This window comes from Onychostoma macrolepis, chromosome 05, assembly GCF_012432095.1.
Source record: "Onychostoma macrolepis isolate SWU-2019 chromosome 05, ASM1243209v1, whole genome shotgun sequence".
Lineage (NCBI taxonomy): Eukaryota > Metazoa > Chordata > Actinopteri > Cypriniformes > Cyprinidae > Onychostoma > Onychostoma macrolepis.
The window spans coordinates 19624375-19643448 of NC_081159.1; the positions used below are offsets into that span (position 1 = coordinate 19624375).

General features: G+C 36.9%; 1 protein-coding gene across 1 annotated transcript in view; it reads right to left on the bottom strand.

Annotated features, from left to right (window-relative positions):
• si:dkey-220k22.1 (multiple epidermal growth factor-like domains protein 9) overlaps positions 1-19074 on the bottom strand; it is an 80288-nt gene that overhangs the window by 2555 nt on the left and 58659 nt on the right. The window contains exons 4-5 of the mRNA XM_058776180.1: positions 16482-16631; positions 4070-4339 (exon numbers count right to left, since the gene is read on the bottom strand). Coding sequence (XP_058632163.1) covers positions 4070-4339; positions 16482-16631 — 420 coding nt within the window. The remainder of the gene's footprint in view (positions 1-4069; positions 4340-16481; positions 16632-19074) is intronic.

Genomic DNA, 19074 nt, shown 5'->3' on the forward strand with positions numbered 1-19074 from the left:
AAAGCGCTTTGGGTGTATTGCAATACACAATAAAGCGCTATATAAATGCCTCATTCATTCATTCATTAAACTCCAGTGATTGTCCAGTGATATTCCTGTACTGCTACGGAATATAATTTGTGAAAGTGAGTTTACAGTGTTTATTGAATGCAATGGAAAAAAATACTGTTTACCATGACTTAGTAAGAAAATTCGATTTTGGGCTGCATGCAGATAACAAAATTCAGTTTTAATCTGAACAATAAGCAGATTATTTGGTTATTTTAATGAATCATAAAAAAAAACTAAAAAAAAAAGTTACGTTTTTGAATCAGTCTGACTGAACTTCTGACTCGCTTACCGAACTGACAGTTATTATAGAACTGAACTATTATTGAAAAATAGAGAGAAAGCAAAAAGAGTAAAGGAAGAGAAGAAAGTAAGTAAGAGGAAGGGAATGAAAAAGGTGAGAGCAGGAAAACAGTACCATGTGGAGCCCTGATGATCTAGTGTAATGTAGAGAACAAATGCTGCATACTGGTAGAAGGTTCACAGGAAGGAGTGATTCCATCTGTTCAGTAGAACTGACAATGTCAGACCATACAACAGTGTACATAAAGACTGAAAACCTAACTCAGAAAACATAAGGTTCACCATTCAGTGTTATTTTAGTTATGTACTATTAAAATATTTATTAATATTTTGAATTAGCTTTAATTTTTATGTTTTCAGATTTTATTTTTAGTTCACGTTTTCATAATTGTATGTGCTTTTGTGATTTTTATTAGTTTTATAAAAAATATTTCGATATAAGTTTTTTTTTTTTAGTTTATTGAACTGCAAGTTATCATCATGTGAAAAATAGAGAGAGAGCAAAAAGAGTAAAGGAAGAAAAGAAAGAAAAGTAAGTAAGAGGAAGGGAATGAAAAAGGTGAGAGCAGGAAAACAGTACCATGTGGAGCCCTGATCTAGTGTAATGTAGAGAACAAATGCTGCATACTGGTAGAAGGTTCACAGGAAGGAGTGATTCCATCTGTTCAGTAGAACTGACAATGTCAGACCATACAACAGTGTACATAAAGACTGAAAACCTAACTCAGAAAACATAAGGTTCACCATTCAGTGTTATTTTAGTTATGTACTATTAAAATATTTATTAATATTTTGAATTAGCTTTAATTTTTATGTTTTCAGATTTTATTTTTAGTTCATGTTTTAATAATTGTATGTGCTTTTGTCATTTTTATTAGTTTTATAAAAATATTTCGATATAGGTTTATTTTTTTAGTTTTAACTTTAGTGCATTTAGTACTTTTAGTTAGTTTTTAGTTTGTAATTAATTTTGAGAATGAAGTATTTGAAAAAATATTTATATTTTATAACAGCTGGAATTTTTAATTACCAAAAATGGAAAAGTTTTAGTTTCGTTTTATGTTAACAATAACAACACTGTCATTATGGGAAACACTTTATCAGAGATATTTCAGCCATTGTTGGAAAGTCGACACTGAAAGTCAATATGTTGCCTTTTGGACCTCCATTAGAGCAGCTACCTCTATAATGGAACGTCACCAGTGAGCGGGAACATGGTTGTTCTGTAGCAGCAAAACATCTGGAGCAGAGCTCAGACAGGCCAAAAGAGAAGGATTTATTATTTTTGGCTGAGTGGAAAAATTGACGAAAAGTGAGTGTGGATTTGGCTGACTTACTGGAGTGATAAATCACTCTTTTCTTCTTCCTCACTCTTTCATATATATTCACCCTGTGGTCCAAGCTCACTGTTTGGCAGCCCGAGTCAGCCTACCTGTGGGAATGTACGGTCTGTCCTCTTTACAGTATGCCACTGATAGAATCAGCAGTGTATAGACGGATGTTCTGAGTCAGAACACCGATCTGGGATTAGTCATTCTACAACACATCCTCTCTTCCACTCTCTAAAAACCACAGTCACATAACTCGCATAAGCACTTTTCAATCACCACTTAAAATAGTTGCTTAAATATATTAATATCAATAGTTCAAGTCCTTCCTGTTCACACAGTCTACAGTGTAAGGCTGGATAACATCAACGTGATGCATTTAATATGTTGCTATTTCAAAAGTGAATCGCATGAGAAAGCGACTCAGTGTGTCCACAAGAAAGAGTTAACCTGTGGGATCAGTTTCAACCTCTCTCGACTGGTTCACTTCACTTTTCTTCACTTGATCAGCATAATCTGAATAATTATAGACCCATATCTAAATTATCTTTCATCTCAAAAGTTTTGGAAAAAGTTGTTTATTCACAGATTTCATCTTACTTGAGTACTTTTAATATTTTTGATAGATTTCAGTCTGGGTTTAGAGAATTTCATAGTACTGAATCTGCCCTGGTGATGGTTACTAATGATATTTTACTTTCCCTTGACTCTGGTTCTTGCTGTATCTTAATCATGCTTGATTTAAGTGCAGCATTTGATACAAAAGATCATGACATCCTTCTTCAAAGACTTGATCAAGCTGGTTTTCAGGGATCTTTGCTGAACTGGTTTGCTTCCTACCTTAAGGACAGATCTTTTTCTGTGAATCTGGGAAACTATTTCTCATCTCGGGCTAAAATGTCCTACGGTGTTCCACAGGGCTCTATTCTAGGTCCTCTCCTTTTCTCCTTATATATGGTTCCACTTGGTTATATTTTTCAGAAACATAAATTATCATATCATCTCTATGCCGATGATACTCAACTTTATTTTCCTGTTAAAAACAATAACTGTTCTATGTCTACTCTGTTTGCATGTCTTCAGGACATTAAATACTGGATGAACTTGAATTTTTTTACAGTTAAATAATGATAAAACTGAAATAATGTTTTTTGGTCCAACAGCTGTGTCCACTGGCATTGTCAAGCAGCTTGGCCCTCTGTCATCAAATGTACGTGATCATGTTAGAAACCTTGGTGTTGTCTTTGATCCTGTGTTGTCTTTTGATAAGCAGATTAGTACTGTTGTGAAAAGCAGTTTCTTTCAATTAAGATCAATTGCTAGAATCAAGAAGATACTTTCTATGAAGGACCTTCAAACTGTAATTCATGCGTTTATAACTTCAAGGTTGGATTATTGTAACTCACTTTATCTGGGTCTGCCTAAATCATCTCTAAACCGATTGCAATTGGTGCAAAATGCGGCAGCCAGATTATTGACTGGCACCAGAAAACGTGAGCACATCACCCCGGTTCTCGCCTCTCTACACTGGCTCCCGGTTCAGTTTCGTGTTGATTTTAAGATTTTGCTTTTTGTTTTTAAAGCTTTACATGGTTATGCTCCTCAGTATATCTGTAATCTCCTCACTCCGCATTCCACCTCTAGATCTCTTCGGTCGTCTAGTCAATTTCTTCTTTCAGTTCCTTGTTCACATTTTAAAACGAAAGGCGACCGGGCTTTTGCTGTGACAGCACCTAGGCTTTGGAACAGTCTTCCCCTCCACATAAGATCTTCTCCTTCTATTTCTTTGTTTAAATCTGCTTTGAAAACCCATTTTTATTCTGTATGTTTTAATTCTGTTTGAGGGTGTACAATTTTATTTATCCCTTTGTTTGTCTTGATTGGGTATGTTTTTTACTTTGTTTTATATTTGTTGTACAGCACTTTGGTTGCAACTCCTGTTGTTTTTAAATGTGCTTTATAAATAAATAAACTAAACTAAAACTAAACTTTCTTCAGTTCTGAAGTGTACTGACAAATTATGGTTTTCAGAGATATACTCTCAGAAATAAAGGTACAAAAGCTGTCACTGGGGCGGTACCTTTTCAAAAGGTACACTTTTGTACCTATTAGGTTCAAATATGTACACTTTAAGTACTAATATGTACCTTTAAGGTACCAAAATGGACCCTTTAGGTACAAACATGTACCTTTTGAAAAGGTACCGGCCCCAGTGACAGCTTTTGTACCTTTATTTCTGAGAGTGTACAGCTTTAACTGAACTGCTGAAAATGATATGAATGAAAGAATGCGAGGTACAGATGCAATAATGCGAAGAAAAAAATATATCAATAAACGATACCCAACTGCAGCCAAAAATCACTAGAAGTTTTACTACTGCAGGCTCTCACCTGTAGGAGTGCAGTTCCTGGCGAGCGCGTCCCCTGTGAAGCCTTCCACGCAGCGTTCGCAGTGCGGTCCCGTAGTGTTGTTGATGCAGCTCAGGCAGTGGCCCGTGTCCGGGTGACAGATCCGAGGGGATATGCGGGGGTCTCCGTTCCCGCTGCAGTTACAGGGAAGGCAGATGCTGTCGGCGTTGTAGAAGCCATCACTACACTGCTCACAGTTGGGACCCTGGTACTCTGGCTTGCACTGGACACAGAAAGGCTGGCCACTTGAGTCTAAACACATAAAGAGACAAAGGAAGTTTAAGGTAATAGACTAGATTCACTGTGTCAAAATAGAATTAATTATTAGTACAGTACAGGGTATTTTCTCTAAAATAACCAAAGAACTTCAGCTATGACAAAGGCATCTGAAGACCCAGAGTTTGTTTCATTTGGCCACCAGATGGCAGAATCTTTTAAGGATATTGAGGACTGAGTGAAGAGAAACTGAGGTGTCTTTGTTTATATTAGCCTATATTCAGTTGTCAGATGAACTTTTAACCTCCAATCATTTTGTAAATGTGTTTTTTTTTTCTCTTTGCATTTGATATTATGTAATCAAACAACAGGCAAATCTGGCCTATGAAAACGGCCAATGATTCCTTAAGCTTAAATTTAAATAAATAAAATAAAATGTGAAGACACTCTTCCTCATGCACACAAAAGAAAAACTACTGCCTAAAGTCTTCAAAAGCAAATTTGCTTCAAAACCTGCTTTTCTGGAGGATGACACATATACTGCAGATAAACATCTTTCTTTTGTCTGATAACATAACTGACATTTGTCACGCCAAAGACTGAAAAAAAGAATATAAAATGTTTTAGAAATTTGCCACCTGTCCACAGGGAATGATGCTAAAGCATGAGATAATGTGATGAATGATAATGTGATGACCTGCCACTGCAATTAAACAGCTTGCAACCAGATATGACATCATAAAATCAACATGATGATTATATGACTACTGGGAAAGTACTGAGGAACTACTGAGAAATTTATAGTGTATGTGTTTTCTAAAGTACTTGCAATTGCAATGCAACTGACAGATTATTTTCAAGAGCAATATCAAATTGTGGGACATTTCATTTTCTGACACTAAGGAAATTAGTTGTCATCTAGTGTTCATAAAAAGCGATTACTTTCTGTAGAGAAAAAAAAGAAGAGATGATCGAGAAGAGACACTTTTTAAAAATCATTAATGAGCACAGCAGCCTCAACCAAACATGTTTTCTCTCTCTTTTCTTTTGGCAGAACTAATTGGCAGGGCCAGACAGAATCTGTACACTTTTTTTTTTTTTTTTTTGCATTTTCTTCACTGATTTTTTGTGGAGAATTTGAGGTTACTCTCGTAGAGCGTATTTTTCCAGGATTCTTTGATGAATAGAAAGTTTAAAAGAACAGCATTTTGTCGGTCATCTTATGTAAAATTATAAATGATTAATTTAATGCATCATTGCTGAATAAAAGTATTCATTTCTTTAAACGAAAATTGTACTGACTGCAAAATTGAACTAGTATTGTACAACATTTTTAATGATAGGATGGCTTTGCAATCATTGACGGCCCTTTGTTTCACCAGTACATTTCTGAACAATAACAAATAGAGACATGAATACAAAAGTCAAAGGCGACTCTTCCTCCATAAAAAGCTTTAAAAAAAAATACTGTGCCCATCCAAATACAGATGGAAAAATACATGAGTTCAGAACTAGAAAAGGAATCGATTTTATAACCTGGCCCAATGAAGCAGAGGTAAAACAAAAGGAAAGTAGAAAAGAAGAACTGAGGAGGAGGAGGAGGAGGAAAGAAGAAAGGTACAGTTAAAGCAAAAACCATGTTGAGCCATACAAAAAGAGAGAGAGAGATGCAATAAGAGAGACTGTATGCAGTACCTGCTGTGAATCAAATATATCTAGCAGAGAGGCAATTTTTATGTTACATACGGAGAGGGGCAGTGAATCAGGGGGCTCTATGACCCTCCTATCTTCATTTGCCCAGACTCAGCACCTGCATATGGCCGACAGCAGGATATAAAACCCAAACCTCCAGGAGGTGATGTAGACCTAGGGAATACTACACTAAAAGGACCAATTTTCCACAGTTCTCAAGCAAGAGGGCAATAACCATCATGGTAAGATAATGACACAATGAAAGGACGGAGAGTGACTGAGGCAGAAAAGAGCCCATTTAGATATATATCATCACGACAGTAAAAGAAAAATCACATAGGGACAAAGAGCTTGAGCTCCTCTGAGCTCTTTGAACTTAAAACCATTATTTCACTCCAGAATTAAGAACATTCACACAAATTAAATGAACAAGAGAGAGAACAAAGAGAAACAGAAAAACAGACCACTTGAGCTGTTGGTGGTCAGAGTGAAATCAATGTAAACACACATAGAGACTTCTTTTGTTTGGTCTCACCTTTGTGTGTTAAGTCGTTTTCCGCTTCTTTTGGTGACAACAAACTTTGACAAAAAAAATTCAGGATTGTTTAGCAGCGCAGATGTCCCAACATATTAGAGCATACAAAGATTTCCAGCGACACAAAATATATGCTTCCTCACGTAGCTGCGACTCGGACTCGTGACAATAATGTCTGAATTGAGGTTAGTCAATGTTTAACCATTTCATAATTGTATCGCCGGCAGAAGCTTCCGTAGTGTGGTGACTTTAACCTGGTTGCTTTTTCAGCGTCACAAGCATACACACAGACGCACGCAACGTTTGACGCACTGAGCTCAAACAGGTATGGACATGCTCTAGCGCTACAGCCGTTCCAACAGTTTTTACACTTCCTGACCACAGTAAGAAAAAAAAACTCACAAATTAAACATACTGAAGAATGAAGAGTGTATAATGTACCATAATATAATATAGTAACAATCTTAAATGGACAGTAAACGAGTCAAATTAGTCATCTGCTCTCTATATGACATACTGTACATATATATGAAGACTTCTTGTCTTATATTTTCATGTTTTAATATTTGAACAGCTCGCTGCATGTTTCACTCTTTCAAACTCTGTCTATCACAAGGGTGGACATAAAGAAAATAGCAGTGGCAAATAGCAGACTTTTCACATACTGCTGAATCAAAGCTGAAGCTCTAGTGGAATTAAGCAGGCAACTTCATCAAAATTATAGCAACTGACACTGCATGGCAGATAACAAGCCAACCAGTGCTAGGTCATTTCCAATGCAAATTCAGCCAGCATATGCAAATCAAACATGCATTTTACTAAGGAAATCTAGCATTGGCAAGGAGAGCAGAGTGACTCTGTTGAAAAGGTTCCACTTGTAAAGAAAAAAGACATTACAAATTGTTGAAGAAAAATCAGAGAATGACTGAATGAGTATCTAAACTACACTCACATGCCAGTTAAATTCTACAACGACTGTGCAGCTTTAAGCAGCCTTCCACTGAGACGTCCACTGAGTAACACAGGGGAGGGAGTATATAATAACATAAACCCATTCAAAAGGTTTGTGTTCGGTAAGATTTTTTTCATGTTTTTGACTGAAATCTCTTATGCTCAACAAGGCTGTATTTATTTGATAAAAAATACAGTTACAGAATTATTATTACCATTTAAACTTTTGTGCTGCTGTTTTGATATATTTACAGTAGGAAATTTCTTTACTTAATGTCCTAATGATTTTTGGCATAAAAGAAAAATCAATAATTTTGACCCATGCAATGTATTTTTGGCTATTGCTACAAATATACCCCAGCGACTTAAGACTGGTTTTGTGGTCCAGGGTCACATATGGGTAAATATGTACAGTATTGTAAGATCGCTGAGCTGTCAAAAGAGAGTTTAATAATTCCATATTTCAAAAACTCATCCACCTAGTTCATCAAATAATAAGCACTACACGACTACATGAATTTATAATGGCAGATTTGAGAGCTTCATCTGCGCTTGTCAATTTTGCTCCACTTACAGGGTATCACCAAATCGTGTGTGTGTGTGTGTGTTTGGAAACCTCGTGGGTTCTGAATCAACACGTTCTCACTCCCAACTCGTCACATATTGAAGCTTGGTCAGGACCACTTGGCGTCGCTTTTTGATGCTCAAAGTACCCCATTTTTCGACGTGCAGGCCCTCCATTGTTTTCAGTCGTTTGTCTTAATTTAATGGTTTGCATGCATTTGTAAAAAAATAGAAACAGTTTTATATGAATGTATAATTTCATTGGAGCACCTATCCCCACCCCTACCCTAAACCTACCCACTTGTGAACAATATAAAACACGTAACAGGCAAATATAAGTGCAGTCACAGGTATTTATTGCAACAACTGACCATAAACAAGCAGTATAAAAGCATTACAAACAAGTCGTGTTGCATTCCAAGTCTTCTGAAGCCATACGATGTCTTTATGCGAAGAAGAGAGTAAAACATAATGTTTTAATTGCTGAAAATGATCCCACCCCGTTAACGCGCTCACATCTCATTCAAAAACATACTCCCGTCCCGTAGAATGATGCACTCGGTCATGAGACATACAAAAGCCAATAGCATTTCACAACCAAGGCTGACGTAAGGCTTCTTCTGATGGCATTTTTTTAAATTTGCGCACAGACTTGGAGATTGAGGTCTCTGCAGAGCAAAATTGGGTGTTTCTGAATTGCTGGGCGTTTTCAAACTGCTGGGTGTTTCTAAATCATGCAATCAAAATGATCTCCTTGACCTAACCCCACCCCTAAACCTACCGTCACTATGACTTCAGCCAACCAGGTAACATGGTCGAAAAACGCCCCGATCTGGTAACTCCCATTACTTAGCTGCAGAGACCTATACTTGCACAGACAAGAGACTGCAGCACAGGATAAGCTTTACAACAGACGGCGACGGTGATCGTGTCTATTCCTCTCACAAATCAATTGTTTTGCCTCAGAAGACTTGGAATATTAATATTGTTTTTTAAAATAAATTATGATGGTAATTGTATCTACCTGTTATATCTTGTGTTTTATTGACAAATGGTAGGTTTAGGGGCAAGGGTTGGGTTACATGCTCATAAATGTGTAAATAATGTAATAAAACTGTTATGACTGTTTACCTTGAAATGTTGCACCCCAACATATAACCAATAATGGCAATATTATTACCCAATATATAATTTAATCATGATATTAAAATTCCCAGTACCTTTTGCGTCGGCATATTGACGCCAAGGGTTTCTTATTTAAAGCAATGGAGGACCCTGCACGTCGAAAAATGACACCAAAGGGTCCTGACCAAGCGTCAATGGCCACGCACACACTGCAAGTTTCAGGAATGACAAAGTCAGAGTCCCGTAAATTATTGTTCCATGTGTGTACAGAACAGCAGTCACTCCAGCATTTGTAACCATAGCAACATTTTGGCTTCTTGCAGGAGTGAAGAAGAATTTAGCCGTTTGGTATGTGCCATTTTTTGGCTAAACACTCTTTTTCTCCGTCGATTTTAACCGAACTACCGCTGATAGCTGGAAGCTGCTTTAGAGAGCGCTGTATTGCATTGTTGCCACGTCCTCATATTTACTTGTAAGCGCTTTTAGGCATGTTGTTTGATCTTAGCTCATAAAGCTAGGCACTTTATGGAGTTAGTAAAGTGGTCTGTTGCAGATATGAGAAGATTTTTTTTAGTGTTATAAAACAAAGCATTTGGGTGTTTTAGTTCTTGTCCTTGTTTGTTGTTTTTCTTTCTGTGAAGATCTGGCAACACTGACACTTGACCACAGGGCTCGTGAGCGCAGCTAGCCCCGGCCGTGTCAAAATGTGCTAAGACTTCTTTTCACTGTTACTTTCTTACATCTCACATACAGATGAAGACACAATTCTGATGTGCGTTTAAATATCATTAACAACTAGTTGTTCAGTTGCGTACACACTGCGTAGAATTTCTGTAGGCTAAATGCAGTTGTCGCTACCTGTATTTTTCGGGAGTTAATGCGGTTGTCACTCACGTATTTTAGTGAATTATGTGCGTACAGAACGTGATTAAGGAGTAAAAGGTGAACTGACAACCGAATTTAGCTGTAGTGTGTACGTGGCCAATATGTGACGAGCTGGGAGTGAGAACGTGTTGTCTGAGTTAACAAGGCACAAAAGAAAGTGTCAAGGCCATGTCACGGTAACAATAGGAGGTACAATGACTTGTTCACTGTTCAGAACAATTGATTACACTCAGTCACTAAGATAGCATACATTTGTTAAATTAGACGGTGCTATATGGACAAACAAAGATTTACTGAAGCAAAGCAAATCCAGCCATTTATAGAGATCAAATAACTGACTTCAGACTGTTTCCACGACAAGATATGAATTCAAAAAATTTACTTCAAAATCTTTTCCCCCTGATGTAGAGACCGTGATTGAAAAGTTTACAAAACTTAAAAGTACTTCAGATACTGCAGAAGGGGCCAATACAGCCTTCCAGTGAAACTACAAGACACAATGGCTGCTGTATGACACCTATCTATTGTGTGTATCACTGCACCCATCAAGGCCATTGTCCATGTGACAATATAATGACAATGTGTCCTCAAATCATTTATTTATTTTTTACGTAGTAGCCATTTTATAGAAACATTAATGCACTCAAGGTTATATACTGAGTTGTAAATAAAATCATGGCCTCATTGCTTAAAAAAAGTAAGAGGAAAGCAAGGAAATAACAGCAAAAAACACAAAGTCTGAAGCGGTAAAACAATTTAGTCTAAAAATTGAGCTTATGTTACATAAACATACTTAAGTTTACATTATATTACACACATAAGCTTACATTATACAAACAAAAACGTATGACTTTAACCAATATACACTACCGTTCAAAAGTGTGGAGTTGCTAAGATTATTTTAATAAGAAAAGAAGTCTTTTATGCTCATTTTACAGTATAACAATTTAATATAGTTAACTTTCAGTAAAATAGTTTTCTATTTGAACATATTTTAAAATGTAATTTATTCCTGTGATGCAAAGCTGAATTTTCAGCAGCCAGTCACTCTTCACTCTTCAGTGTCACATGATCCTTCAGAAGTCATTCTAATATGCTGATTTGATGTTCAATAAACATTTCTTGTTGTTATCGTGATTAAAAACAGTTGTGCTACTCATATTTTGATGGAAACAGTGATAGATTTTTTCCAGGATTTCTTGATGAATAGAAGGTTCAAAAGAACAGCATTTATTTGAAATATAAATCTTTTGTAACGCATTTATTAATTTCTTCTCTTTCTGAGGATGTTAATTCTGTATCTATGCACAGTATTTTGTTTTTCGTTAGTGAAATTTTCTATGGCGGGCTGCCTTACACAAAAACACAATACTTTTAATACTATACTGTATGTGGCACCATGGGAATGAAACAAACTAGCATATTTACACTCAGCACTGGCGTAAGAGTTTGCTGTGATGAGATCTAAGCAAAGAGCTTCTGGCTGTGAGTGCTGAGAGATGCATCCAGACTGTAGATGACCACGGACACAATGAGAGGAAGAGAGAAAAAGAGTCCCTGAGCACCAGTCGGACGGTGACTAAAACTGGACTACATAAGTCAAACAGGAGTTGTGTTATGAGCGGTCTTCTGTTCCCACTCTCTCACTAATACTGAATATTGTGTCTTTGATTTCACGACTGTGCTTTAAATTTGATCTTTTAAATGGTGATATCACATCATCCCAGAACAAAAATATGTAGTGTTAATTACACTGATGCTATCTTTATGGTGAGGGCAATTAAGACACCAGATGAAAAATTTCTGACTTTGATCCATCACATAAATCCTAAAAGAGCAGTATAAGGCTCGCCAAGACACAGTTTAAAAGGTTTATCTTGTATTTGGGTTATGGCACTGGTGCTCAGTGGTTATACAGTAGCAGTTTCTTCTTCGAAAACACAGGAAGCGTGCAAAGGGGTGCAACTGCTCATTTTACCTGCAACCACCTAGAGCTACATCAGTCTCTCAGATGCTGAGACTTGAACCAGCCACCCTTCAATCACAGCAGCAGAGCTAATGCCTCCCATGGTGCAGTGCAGGATGTAAACTAATGATCTAAGCCATGTGCTCTGCTCTTGTGCTGAGTGACCTTTACAGCAGCACATGTGTGAATTAATCACTTCCATCCTCTTGCTGGAGCTTGACATTATGATATATTTCCATTGTTTAGATCCTAGTAAAACACAGTTTCCCCAGAAAGCACTATAGAGACGTCCAGTGAGCCTGCAGTGTAATCTAGAAGACGGCTGATGGTACTTTCAGTCTTCAGGGAGTTCTGTTAATAAAAGTGTGGCCTTGATGAGTAAATGAGGAATTCATTTAACACTCGTGTGCTCCCCTGTACCTCATCAGGCTGCATCATCAGGGATTTACGGTCAGCATAATATAAGGTCTGTCGTCTAATCAGCCGCTGTCCTGACTGTGCTGGTTATTAGCATTCCATTACCATAATCACTAATCCTCAAAGGCTGAACCTGTAGTTCCCATTTCAGTGTGGGCCGCTTTTCGGATACAGGCATGATGATGAACACACTCTCTTTTACACACACACACACTTTTCTCATTACAGGAAGCCTTACTTTTTGATTGAGGAGTCAAGCCACATTAATTATTCATCAGCTAAGTTTTGTCAGAGGATTTATAATCTCAAAATGTTGTTTATCAGTTGCTGCTCCAAATCAACAGCAGAAACATAGGAAAAGAGGGAGATATAGAAAGTACTCAGGGCAGGCATGTTGGCTTGCTCTTAAATCACATGTAAGAGTCTAATACAGCTTCTATTACCTAGTTGTGCCTTGAGCTATGCTGATGAGCCTCAGTTGGCAGCATTTGCAAAAATATAACTGGCAACCAACTGACAATTCTAAAACATATATGCATTTTCTAGTGTATAACTTGATTAAGAAAGCCTCTATCAAGAAGAAAAATGTATGTGTTCTCCAGTTGCAAACAGTGCAAATGCAATTGCAGTGCTAAATACACATCAAGAACTAAGATGAACTGTACTTCTATTTAGTAGAATAAGACAACTGCAGTTGTGCAAATATGAATGGTTAGATATCACTGTATTTTTTTTTCAAATGTCAGTTTAACCAAGGTGAGGGTGAATCTTGGAAAGACATCAGATTAATTCTCACTTATGCTACAGAATGCTTGAAACTGACTGGCTGACGAACATTCTAAGGTGTGCAATTATTTTCAGGGAAACGCACGGTTAAAGTAGTTCCAGGCAGGTCTTGACCGCATTACATGTCCATATCACTTCACCTAATGATTTCAGTTATTCCAAAAGTCCTTACAGCCTAAAACAGCAAAACCAAAACCCACAACGACACTGACCAAATAAATATAGTAAACATTCAGATAAAAACGACAAATTATTTCTCTGTTTTTGCCACAAAATTACGCTTTATTATGTACGGAAAGCACATTTCGATAACATTTATTTCTCTCTTTCTCCTGTTCTCTCTTCCTTATAAATGCACACACATACAGTACAGACACTTGCACACACAGAAACATACACGTGCACAGAAACACGTTGTCAGCCCTGCTCTGATGATTTTATTAAAACTTAAAAGCAACATGACATTTTCACTAGTGAGATAATAACGGTGCTGTTCTTGAAGAAGAAACTTACAGTTTTGCTGTTAGTTGAGATGCTGCTGCCGAACACTGTTGAGAGACGCACAGACTCAGGTAATTCATATACGCTCTCTTTCTAACAACTTCATTAATTACTGCATTAGTCTGCTACCAAAGGCTCAAGTCTCTGTTACTAAGACTAAAATTACATTTTAGAATTAACAAAGGGTGCATTGGATGAGATGCGTAAGAAATTAATCCCATTCAAAATAGCGTTTTAAGGACAAAAACCTGACGAATTTCTTGAAATACAACATCTGAACAATATTTGAGGTGTGGTAACAGTAGTATAAGCGTCCATTGACTTTGGTCCGTTGAATTATTAGAAAACATCACCACCTCGGGTGTGCATTATTTTCTAATAATACAACAGCCTGTCGGTAATTATTCTTTACCTACCATCTTGGACGACACTTGTGCCTGAAAAGCTGTTTACCCCCAGATTAGTTTTATGACCATAATTTTCTAGAGCCAGATGCAAACTAAAGCCCTATTCAGACTTGATTAGTTTTACAAGGGTAGATGGAGTAATGCTAATTTACCACAGGACGTCTGTAATATTAATGGCCAATTCGCACAGGATAAGAAATCTCAGTAAAACTACCAGAAGTGGGAGGAGTAACTGGATTTACACACTGCTGTCACCTCCCTGTCGTCATGTGCGTGCTACATCCATCGATTTATTAATTAAATTAATTAAATTATGATTGGATTCTGTTTGCAATAGACACTTACCTAAAGCTAACAGAAGTTTCGTGCCTCTAACAAGTGCTTTCGAGTCGTTAGTTTCGACCCTCTTTTTGATCTGAATGGTATGCATTGTCATATTCAGAAAACATTCAAGGTTTGCCGCAGACTTGTCCCACCGCCTAGAACGCAACTGAATGGTTCTTCAAGCGTGGAAAAAACGCGGAAAACTACTTTTAAATAGGAAATTACGGAATATTTACGTACATATTTACAGCTGGTCTATTCGCACGGGATTAGTATTACCTGAGGTAATTCTTCCGGACCTTTTTACAGAAGGTAAAAGTCGCCGTAATCTTTACTGACATCGTCCGTAATGATTACTGAGATGGCACATTCGGACGGAACTAAAATCACAGAGAAGCTCTGGTAAAAATTACTTTACCCCACCTCTCCATGTAAAACTAATCCCGTCCGAATAGGGTTAAAGACTGTAAAGGCCTGCAAAACCCACACCACAAATAAGACCAGATGCCTCAACTCCCAGAGCAGGTAATTGTTATGGCACTATGGTATAGATGGCAGAAAGTGTTAATCAAGGCTCTGATTACAGGTGCTTGGTTTGGGGAAATAGTCACTTCTGATTTAGAAACAGTGGCTACTACATAAAATGTATTTACTGTGGATATGTACTGTAGCCATAAAATAAACATTTGTAATTTCATAAAATGTATATTTTTGTTTTCACATGTAATAAATCAAATAAAAATACACAACAGTTCAAAAGTTTGGGGCAGTAAGATTTTTTTTATTTTTTTTTAAAGAAATTCATACTTTTATGTATGATGTGTTTGAATTTAATTGATAAAAAGAGACAGCTTTTTACTTACATTGTTTACAAAACTTACAATATTACAAAATAGTTTTAAAAAAATGCAACAACTTTACAAATGATTAAAATTACAAATTATTATTAAGAATTTCTATTTCACATGCTGTTTTATAAACTGTTTTATAAGAAATTATTCTTAAGCTTTAAATTAGCATATCAGAATGATTTCTGAAGGATCATGTGACACTGAAGACTGGAATAACAGCAGCTGGAAATGTAGCTATGCCATAACAGAAATAAATGGCATTTTAAAATATATTAAAAGAAAACATAAAAGTTATTTTACATTGTAATAATATTTCACAACATTGTTATTCAGTTTTAGTGTATTTCTGATCAAATAAATTCAGCCTTGGCTAGAAAAAAAATCTTACCAACCCCAAATTTTCGAGTGGTAGTGAATTAAAAAAAAAATTCTCAGTTTGAATTTAAGGAGAAAATAATCTTTACTAAAAAAAAAAAAAAGATTATGATTGTAATTCTTATAGTGCATGTTATAATGTTTCTCCTGTTACACAAAAACAACAGCTACACTGTGTGGCTACATTTGTGATGTACACTACTGTAATATCTGGGAACACTGAACACACACCAGCCCTTTTGCTGGTCTATGTGGTATTTATCCATTGTCAGGTCCTACCTTACATCAGCTTGCAAGGCTGCAAGAACATTGCTGCAGTCAGCAAACCCAGAAACCCCTACACAGATCAACAAAGCAATATCACACAATTCCTCACATATATATGGCAAATAAAATCAGCCTAGAGAGACAGAGCACTGCAGGATTTATCAAAACACTTTCTGAATAAGACACAAGAAACTCCCCCATTCGTTCTCGCCTTTACAGTACATTTCATAAACATATCCTGTGAGGTTTAGTTCAGAGTGGAGGCCCAGAGTGGAGAAAAAAAAGTTTCCTGTTTCACTTTCACTTAAAATAAACCTCTCTTCTCTTAAAAGTCTCGGTCCACCCACCCACCCAGAAATTCAGACAGCAGGCGGTTGGCCAGAATGATGCAAGACACATAATCCAAATCAGATGAGAGGGGGGTACTCCACGTATCCCAGATGTGGAAATCTCCTCTGAACTTGATAACAAAATTAGCAGGCTATGCTAACGTGAGCTACACTAGCCTGATGTGCATGTGGGAAGGACTCACCGAGCTCACAGCTGCCAGTGGAGGTGACGCTGGAGCAGGGGCAGGGGATGCAGGGCTCTGTCACAGGAGAACCAGGCCTTCGGTAGAAATTATACCTGCACTTTTCACAGCTGGGTCCTTCAGTGTTGCCTTGGCAGTTCACGCAGATGCCTGAAAGAACAGGGGGAGGGAGAGAGGGTTGAGTAAACAGACACACAGCTGTGACTGACAAGACTTTGGTCCAATAAGGTTGACGAGAGGGAAATGGAGTTAACAAGGTAGACATGACATAAACCTGAAGTTAGAAAAAAAAAAAAAAGAGAGATGGCAAGATCAAGCAAACCTACTTCTAGTGAGCGTGCAAGACTGCAAAACATGAAAACTAGGAAGGAACTTCTTCAAACCCTGCCAGAGCATGTGCAAACCTAATGACAAAATACTAACAGGGAGTTGCGAAAAAACAAATAAAACGCATTAAAACTTTAATGAGCTCTTTTCGTGTGTGCCAATAACATTCAAGTGAACTCTTTACAGGTTGAGTTGTTTGAACTGCTTTTATTTAATTGATCTAAAATGGTGTTTGAAAGCCAAGTGAAAAGAGAACATTTCAACAAGCCATTGCATAATCACAGAGGAAGTACGAGAAACCACACACACACGCATTGAATGGCATTCCTCTGATTATTATGCAACAAGCTCAACCTGACACGTGCATCAATAGTGCAGTTTCTAATTGGGGAAAAAGTGACAAGCTGAAAACTGTTGTAAGTTTCCTTAAGACTTCCTTCTTGGAACCTGAGAGAAAAAGCAGTATACAGTAATAAATGAGCGGGATGAAAAGGCAGAAGGAAAGACTGAGTGAGGATTGAGGTGTTGTTCTGGAGCTGGAACAAGATCTGACAGCATTTTCACATGTGGCAGTGATCCTCTGATTCACATGCTGATGAACACCTGTGCTACTGATGTCCAAAAGAGATTTCTCTGTTGTAAAGGAGCCTTCTTGTTTTTGCTGTTCTTTTATCTTTTTATTTATTTATTTTTTTTTATAAAACAAAGCAACTCTTCTGGCCCTATTCCTGTACACAGAATATGTATGAATCTCACTATATTAGATAGCAAACTATCCAACAAAGAAATACAGCAGAAAGAAGGAGGTGAAAGATTTGGAATAAAATGAGTAAATGATAACAATATTTTCATTTTTGGGCAAACTATCCCTTTGAAATTACAGATAAGTGAAGACTGCATCATTTCTTAGCCAATGCCTCTTGGTCTGATATTTTGTTATTTATTGCAAAGACATTCATTACATGACATTTACATTTAAAATAGGGCTGCATGTTAATAGTTTTTTTTTGCACAAAATATAAATCACTCATTAAATTTCCTCTATACCACAATAATGAATCACGATTATTTTCATTTGAGTAATTACTTTTTAATGACCGCACTTTAATGCAAGCACAAATCAAGACACTGTCAACCTATACACAGGGTTTATTTTATTTCAAAGCAAAAACTGAAATTTCTATTTTTACTTTGTGTTGTAGAACTGAGGTTGTGTAAGTGCATTTATTAATCAACAACAATAGTCAAGATTCCGGTCTGGATTTATTACAGTTCATCACTGAGAAGGTTTGCACACAGATTTAGTGTTGGAAAATAGCACAAGCGGCCTTCTGAGGGAACATGGACTGGCTGTATGACACAGAATATCGTAATGGAGATCACTAAACTCCAATATATACATGATTGTCTGTGTTTTCAGATCATTATCATTTTTTTGCAGCGCAGAGAGAAAATGTGTGCATGGTTGCCAGGTGGGGAACATCAAATAAACATTTGGTGGAAAATGTATCAATTTATGTGAAAAGCTTTGAGGAATTTAGATTACACTTAAAAAAGAGAAGCAGAAATCGTCATCGTGATTAAAACATGATTACTTTTGCAGCTCTACTTTATACATTTAGCAGATGCTTTTATCCAAACAGACTTACAATAGAGGAGCATAAGCAATTCATCACATTCATACATTTTTAATTGCGGCATCAATGTCTAAATACGTTTTGGGACCACTGCAGTGCTCAGTAAGCAATTACCTCATATAGAGAAAGATTAATGATGCAAATTAACCAAGCAACAGTCACAATTAATGAAAAACTGCATCGTACAGGTGTAAGCAGCATCATTAGTAATCACCTGACTATGAGTTTCAGTACAGCTGTCATCAACATGAACATTTACGCTCATTTGATCATCTCTGCATGATAAAGAATGCAGCCTTTGTGTTTTTGCACAAGATGGCTATCTGAATTAACTTCATAACATTTGATCCGACACAACAATATCACAGACAGTCAGGCAACGAGGCGACTTCTTTTTCTTCAAAATCATTTGTCTCATCTGTCACTGGCTGTGCAGTCAAAAAATAAATTACTTTTCACAAATACGCTGCATAACAACTGTAGATTTTATTTTTTCTGAAGAAATGAGTGAGTGATGCTTGGATGTTTCAAAACTCACCAACACAATGCCGGAGTGTTCAACTGCTAATGTTGTGAATGGTTTCTGGTGGCAATGGTTGCTAAGTTGCTAACTTTCTAATAGAGGTCGA